The 7,839-nt window shown below is 44.2% G+C and overlaps 1 protein-coding gene across 1 annotated transcript in view; it reads left to right on the top strand.

The window, feature by feature from the left end:
• Positions 1–7,839, top strand: part of PXN (paxillin) — a 52,037-nt gene that overhangs the window by 34,162 nt on the left and 10,036 nt on the right. The window contains exons 4-6 of the mRNA XM_010004832.1: positions 1,833–1,972; positions 2,339–2,540; positions 3,068–3,203. Of these exons, the coding sequence (XP_010003134.1) occupies positions 1,873–1,972; positions 2,339–2,540; positions 3,068–3,203 (438 nt within the window). The 5' untranslated portion in view covers positions 1,833–1,872. The remainder of the gene's footprint in view (positions 1–1,832; positions 1,973–2,338; positions 2,541–3,067; positions 3,204–7,839) is intronic.

The raw sequence follows: 7,839 nt of genomic DNA on the forward strand, positions 1-7,839 counted from the left end.
CGCTCTTCCCTGTGTATGTTATGTTGCCCTGTGTTGGTTCTGATTACCTCTTTTGTCAGAGGCCACCGTAACTTTCATGCTCACTTCAAACATTTGACCTGGCCCTTTAGTTTGCTCAGCTGCAGCAGAGGTTAAGGATCCATCAGACAGAACAGGATCTGGATTTTGTTGTGAACGATACAATCCAGAGACAAGTGACAAATCCAGCTCCTTGTTAAGCAGCCCTAAAGTCATTAGGGAGGTAGGTGACCTTTGGGTCAGTTATCCAGGGAACTCAGTTACCTGTGGCCTAGCAGGATGTGCATTGACTTGAATTTTAATTAGAACTTTAAACTTCGATCTCAGTAGATGATAGATAGATAACTAGTTTATACTGGCAAAGTAAGCTGCCCTTACACTGAGAGGCTGGAGGAGTAGCTTGTATGTTCTGCTGACATGAGGATGAGTGAGAAAGAGGTTGTCAAACTCCGTCTCTGATGGGCCTGCACTCTGTCCTGGGCACCTTCTTACAGTGTGGAGAGTGGAGTTCTAGCCATGCCTGGCACTTTCTGCTGAGCTGGAATTTGCTTTCAACCAAAACTAGTTCTGGGTAGAGGTAGACATATCTAGGGATGGCCCAGTGAAGGCAGAAATGGCAATTTTTTCAGATGGCTGCGTGGAATTAGTGCAAAATGGAAGTAATTGCAGCCATAAGTCCTCCTGTACAAGAGTCTGGCATGGCTTGGTTCTGGTGTGAGTAGCTTGTGTTCTTGAGTAGGGATGAAGTATGCCCTCCTCAGATTGCAGATGGATTTTTTTTCTTCAGTCTAGAGAAAGATAATAACTGGCCTTAGGGAATTCAGAATTCTCAGGGGTGTTATAGGTGTCAGAGTCCTAAAGCCTGTTACATAATAACTTTCTGAGTATAAGATGGGAGTGTGCTCAAGATTAAGTTTCCATTTTGGACTTGGAAAGTATCATTTTTTATAAAATAAGAATATCTGAGGCATTAGAAGTTATTTTTCCTTTTGTAAAACTACGATAAAAGAATTTCCCTGCCATTGACAATGGGACAATGTTATTACAGTGTCACTGCATTGGTGCTAGGTTTTGTTTTGAAAATTTGCAGTTGTGTGTGGTAAATGGGATCACCCATATAGGATAAGGAATTGTTACACCCGGGGTTTTATACACATTTGTGCTTTTATGAAGTTCTTTCAAGGCTTGTGTATTTAAATCAGTAGAAAATAGTTTAAAATTCATTTATTATAAATTGATTAGAGTTCCCCAAATGAAAGGTTTGAGGACTTGAAAAGGGACCTTTGAGTGCTACAGGAGGCTATCACATAACCTGCTGCTTTAGACTTTTTGTTGACAGCTTGAGGTTTGTACTTTGCTTCTTTCTCCCGGCTGTGCTGGCCCTGCATCTTCACTTCAGGGGGGAGGCTTTTGCTGCTTGAGGTGATGTCAGCAGAAACAAGTAATTTTCCTGTATGCCAGCTAATGGTTCTGCTGCTGTTCTGTGCATCTTGGATCTGCAGACAGTTAACTCTTTGTTGCAGGGCTAAACCCTGTCCATTAGTGCTAATTCTTTTACCTGACAACTGAAGATGTGTCTGAGCAGTGCCTGCATTGTAATCATTTCACAAAGCACACATCATCTTTCTTCCAGAGCTAAAAGCATCAACTCAAAAATAATACACAAAGCACACATCATCTTTCTCCCAGAGCTAAAAGCATCAACTCAAAAATAATACAATAAATGTGTCAACTTTGTGAACCTAATACAAGTTTCCAAGTGTTTTTCTGCTATATCTTGAGCTAGAAGTTTCACATTTCCCTTTTATCTTTAGTTTCCCCAACAAGCAGAAGTCTGCAGAACCATCTCCCACAATGACCAGCTCCTCTCTGGGCAGCAACCTCTCAGAACTGGACAGACTTCTTCTGGAACTGAATGCTGTTCAACATAATCCTGCCAGTGGCTTCCCAGCAGGTAAGGAATAGAAAGACATTTGGTGTGACTGCATAGTTTGATTCTCAAAACAGTAGCTGACTTACTCCTTCCAGTATCCTATTCAGAGAGATCCCTTCAGCCCCTGATCAAAAATTCGTTTGGTACAGATGGGATCTCTTGAGGCCTGTAGTGCAGCACCTTGCTCAAAGGAGGGCCAACTTCAAAATTGGTTCTAATTAAAGTTTTGAAATTAGATGAGGTTTCTCAGGCCCTTGTGCATTAAGTTCTGAATATCCTCAAAGATGGATGTTCCACAAGGTTTCTGGGCAATTTGTTGTTTGTGTCTGTGATGTACGTGTGGTCCTAGGGGTCTGACTGACTCTTTTCTGCTTCTCCTTTCTAAAGATGAAGCCAGCAGAAGCCCATCACTGCCCAGTGTGACTGGACCTCACTATGTTGTCCCTGAGAGCAGCAGCTCTGTGGGAGGGAAGGCTGCACCCCCCACCAAAGAGAAGCCAAAGAGAAATGGCGCACGTGGGATCGAGGATGTGCGTCCCAGCGTGGAGAGCCTGCTGGATGAGCTGGAGAGCTCAGTGCCAAGCCCAGTGTGAGTAGTGTTTTGGTGGTTGCTGCCTTGGGTGGGGTGGGACAGGCTCTGGTGGGAATAGTGTCTGTCACATAGGGGCAGATGCTGCAGGAGAGGGACAGGCAGTGATGGGGTTTGTCTGAAGGGTCAGACACCAAGCAGGACTGAAGAAGCTGGTGCTCTTTTAGCTATGCCTGGAAGAAAATTTACGTAAGTCATGTTAGGGGAGGTTCATCGTTCAAACTCAGATTGATGGCTGATCTGAAATAACCACTGTCTGGCAAAGTGGATGTTTGGTCATGGTCCATTTCCTAATGGCTGTGTGTGTGTGTGTGTGTGTGTGTGTGCTCACCCTTATGTTAGACTTGGCAGAGAGGCAGGATCTGCATCTGGTGTGGAAGCTGTGTCTGGGAGAGGGCTGGGCAGGGTGGGCAGAGCTGCTGAAGCTCATCATGCTGTGCTTCCTTTGGGGACCACTAGAACACTCAGGCTTGGAGTGTTCTCCTAGGCTTAAACATGCTTCTTTCTTCTTTTTCTTTCCTGGCCAGCCCTGCAATCACTGTGAGCCAGGGGGAGGTGAGCAGCCCCCAGCGCGTCACCGCCAGCCAGCAGCAGACCCGGATATCAGCTTCTTCAGCCACACGAGAACTGGATGAGCTGATGGCATCTCTCTCTGACTTTAAGGTACCTTATCATGTTGACTTCATACTTGTACCTCCCCACCCTCAGACTCTATCAGCCACATCTGCTGCCTTTTTTTGGTCTCTAGAATGCCATCTTTACCCCTCAGACCCTGTGGTGGTATTTGTGCTTTCTGAGTGCTGCTGGAGGTGTTCTCAACTGCTATAAATCTTCATCACTGGCAGGGGAAGGCATTTCTGGGGTCTGTTCTTCCTTTGGTCCTGCAGTTTGTCTGTTTGCCAAAAGTAATGAGCTTAGTTACTGCTCACTGCAGGGTGAATTATTTATTATGCTACAGTTTCAGAAATAGGGGAGCATGGGACACCAGTCTGCTTACCAACAGAGACCAGGCTCTTCTGTTTTGTGGGATGATCCTCCTCTTTGGAGTGTGTTTTTACCCAGAATCTTGTTTGGAAATTAAACTATTGTATTGGAAGAGAACTGCTACTTCAGTCACAATTAGCACGTTAAAATCCCATAATAGGATAAGCTCAGGAGTAACTTGCCCATGGCAATCTAGGTAGACAAAGCATGTGGCATATGTACTTTCTTTACTCATATAGTTATGTTATCATTCTTGCACTAGATGATTAACTGTGGAGCTTATTTTAATGAGATTTCATATATCCATGATCATAGCAAAATAAAAAATGTTTTCTTACTTTCTACTTTCAACTGCTTTGCTTATATATAGATTTACTGAATTACTAGCTTGAATTCGTCCTGAGAGATGTGGAGAAAACAAATATCTAATGTATTCCCTTTGTTGTCCTTGTAGAGTTTGCCTTTCTTCCATACACATGCAAGGCTGCTTTCTAATCCTAAGGAAGTTCCTAATTCTTTGTTTTTAAGTCATATGGAGGATTCTGATGCTGCTGGTGTTTCTTGTCTGTGCTGAATTCCATCTCCTTCCATGCCTTTGGGTGGGACAGTCAGAGCTATGGGGTGTTTTGTGAGGAGAGGTAGACATGACATTCAGTGACAGCTCTGCTGTTTGCTGTGCTCTCTGTGCCACCATTTGTGGGAGCACTTTTGATGTGGGCTGAGGGTTTTGTGGAGGTCACTACAACTCCTGGAGCTGGAGAGTTCAGAACCCAGCAGTGAGCATGCACACTCTGTGGGACTTCACTTCTCTTGCACTTACTGGAATTGAACTCAGTCTGCCACTTCTGGCACATGTACTTCATTTTGTGAGAATCCAGAGTTACTCACTGTTTTCTCTAAGCTGACTGTAGTGTGTATTTAGTCAATTGCAAATATTGACACCTTAGTGTTGCTTTTTTTTTACTCCATATTAGGTCCTAGAGTAGAGTGCAGGATATCCAAAAGTATCTGGTTCAAAAACTGCTGTGAAGGTGGAGGACAACTGTGGCTGCTGGCAAATGCTGCCTTGCTCCTTCCATGTGCTGTGGGACCTTCGAGTCCTGTGGCCTTGGGCCCCACTGCTTTTATCAGGGCCCTGGGAAAAAAAAAAAAAGCCTGGGGAGTGGTTGCTGCCACCAGCCTTTGCTCCTAGGTGAGCAGCTGAGAATGACCTTGCCCAGCACAGGTTTTCCTTGCAAGATGCAAGGAGGGCGCATGTCTAAGTGTGGGTGTTCTGATACTTTGCAGCCTTGAGAAAAGGCCTGAGTATCTTTCTGCAACTCTAGGAAAATCTGCATGACAGATGAGCTGCTTTCTGTAATACTGTCCACTTGCCTGGCTTAGTTTCTGGTTGAGCTCTGAGTGCAAACTGAAATGCAGCAAGACTGTAAGATGCGGGCTTTATAAACAGAGCATTAGTATTTTTGGGAGGCATTGAACTCATCAGTGTCTACATGTTCCTCCTGAAGCACGAAGAACATGGTTTCTGTGATCATGAATTGTCCTTTTGGTTTTAAGAGTTACTTTCCTTTTGCCTGTCCTCCAGGTTGCTTCATTGTTTCCCTCAATCCTTGTTTGGTTTTACCTTCTCTGTGCCAACTCATGGTGTTAGCATGGCTGTAAAAATAGGTTTTAGTCTGTACTAGTGGCAGGATGTGGGAGAAGTGGAGTCTTTGCAAAGGTGGAAGGTGAAAGGCTGTTGTTCAGTGCTAGACCTGTGTGTGGTTGCAAGGAGTAGGATGGAAAAACTACATATGATGTGTAACTAGTGGAGTTGGTAGGTGGTACAGCTGGAAGTTGCAGTAGATGGGGATGGGAGAAGTGAAGGCACTGATGTTTAATTTCCCTTGTACCCCAGAGGAAAAAGTGCTATTCCAGACTGATACATTACCGCTTTATCATATTTTACTTGCATTAATGAGTTGCTTATTATTTTTGCTTATGAAATTATTTGATTTGGGTTATCTTGCTCATCAGTCAATTGGCACTGAGATTACTTAATGCACTTGGTTTTTCAACCTCTGCCTTTTCTGTGTAACATGATGCCTGCTTGCTGCATAGCTAGATGATGGTATTTAACTGTTCTCTTACTGTTGAGTGTTACTGTTGAGTGCTCTTATTTTGGAGCTAGGATGTTCTTCATGTGCTGGAAATACTTGAGCAAAATGGTAGTCTGGCCTTGGAAAAGATGGCCTTCATTTTAGGAAGTCTGGAAACAAAATGTGAACTGTAGATAAATCCAGGTTACTTTTACAAGTGAGTTCAGTCTAGGCAGAATACAGGGAGAGGGCAATATTGGGAAATTCCCTCATTTTGACTACTGAGTGTACTTAGTAGTTTTTGTCTCTGCTATGACTGTGAACTTGCTGCCAGAGAGGAGGATCAGTCTTTGGTGAATTGTGGGCTCCTAATGCTTTTTCCTTTCTGAGTGCAATGTCCCTGTAGAGTTACTGCTGTGACTTCCCAAATGTGTGTGTGCCACCTTCTGACCCCTCAAGGTGCTGGCTGCTTAGGTCAGCTGAAGGCATGCATCTCTTCCATCTACTAGCAGGTTTTAAGCATTAATTTTATCCTTTTATTCATGATAAGTATCCCAGAAAGGTAACTAAAGACTGAGATACCACACATGGGCTTAGGAAGTTACATGCCCTGCTGCCTTAGAGAATGAGCTTTTAACTTCCTGAGGCTTCTTTGGCAAATGTGACTAAGAATCAGAGCAGGTCTTGATGGCTCTTGGATTTGGAAATCCTTTGTGGATATGTTTTTGAAACTGGGAGGGCTCAGCATTGCTATTAGGTTGACCTGCTGCACAAACTTGTCCAAGCCACTGTTCTGGTTTTTCCCTTTCAAGAAGGATTAATGTCAGTTTGTTACCTAGAGCTCAGCCAGGAACCACTGAAAACGGGGAAGGGGGACCTCTAACCTTTTGTTTTCAAAAGGCCCTGTAAGTCAAGGAGAACCAAGAATTCTGTATCAGTTGCTCTTGTTAGTGTACTTTGGATCAAAATTAATACTGATTTCATTACCATGCAAATGTGGAGTCTTTAGCCTGAGGCAAAGAGGCTAATCTAGCCACCTAAGCAATGCTTACAAGGGCATGGAGTGACTGACAGACTCATGGGTTCAGTATGTGTCAGTCCAAGGTGAGATTAGTCATGTGGATAGAACAAAGCCCATGTCATCTGTTCTTGCTGTGAATGCCCTGAAGCTTTGTTTTCATTGCCATGTACTCAGCCAGCTGGAGTGTTTTATTAGTGTATTGAGAAGAAAATGTCATTCTTTGTTCTGTTCATTGATTGCTTTTTTTTCAGCTTTGAAGTGTAAAATGTACGTCTGGTATGAGTAGGTTACTAATGTTTAGACATTCCTGGCTTTGTAGCTGGCTTTCCAGCAGCTGCTTTGTGCCTCCATCACAGCTGCAGGTGAGCACATGAGCTGTCACTTGCAGGGCACATGAAAAGGATCTGGATGGCTGGAGAACTTGGTCTTTTGTAATCTCATGTGAAGATCAGCACAATGTCATACTGGCTCTGATCTCTGTATCCTATTTTCGTTCCTTACTGTGGGAAGTAAGGCTTTGGATCAACATGGCTCTTGGATTTGGAGGGCATGATTGCTATAATGCTTAATTCTTTGCTTTTTTCCTTCTCCTGACATCTGTCTTTAATTTTTTCTCTCCTTATTCCTTCTGTCTCCTTTTTGCAGACTAGTTCCACTATGTCTCTGATTTCTGAACCCGCTCTAGAACCAGTTCCCAGTTCAGCAGATGCAGATTCCAGCAAATCTTCTCACAGCTTAACAGTGCAGTCCCATTCCAAACACTCTTCTGCAGTGCACAGTGAGGACTCAGCATTGCCAGCTGCTGTCCCCTCAGCAGTCCTCTGTGTAGAGAAGGGCAGTAACACTGTAGTTCTGCCTGCTTCTGGGCGTTCTGCTGCTCTTCCACGTATCCCCTCTTTGCCACAAATGGTACCTGTGCCCCCACCACGAGTCTCTTCAGGTTCTGCTATTCGTGGGGAGCAGATGAGCTCTGCAAGTTTGGTTCAGCCGAGCAGAAAGCCTAACTCTTCTAGAAGTGTTTTCCAGGCTGTGCCAGCTTCTAGCGTGGAGCTTCTGAGTAGATCTGCTAATGTGGAGGCACGAGGCCTAGAGAATGATTTGGCAAAAGAGACAGAGAAGAAAGAGTGGAGAACTGACCCCAAAGTCTCCAGTGTACCCATTTCAAACACTTTAAATGGTCAAGGGAAAGGGCAGATACATGAAGAGCTGAATCAGC

The sequence above is a fragment of the Chaetura pelagica genome, unplaced genomic scaffold (assembly GCF_000747805.2).
Source record: "Chaetura pelagica isolate M959 unplaced genomic scaffold, ChaPel_1.0 scaffold249, whole genome shotgun sequence".
NCBI lineage: Eukaryota > Metazoa > Chordata > Aves > Apodiformes > Apodidae > Chaetura > Chaetura pelagica.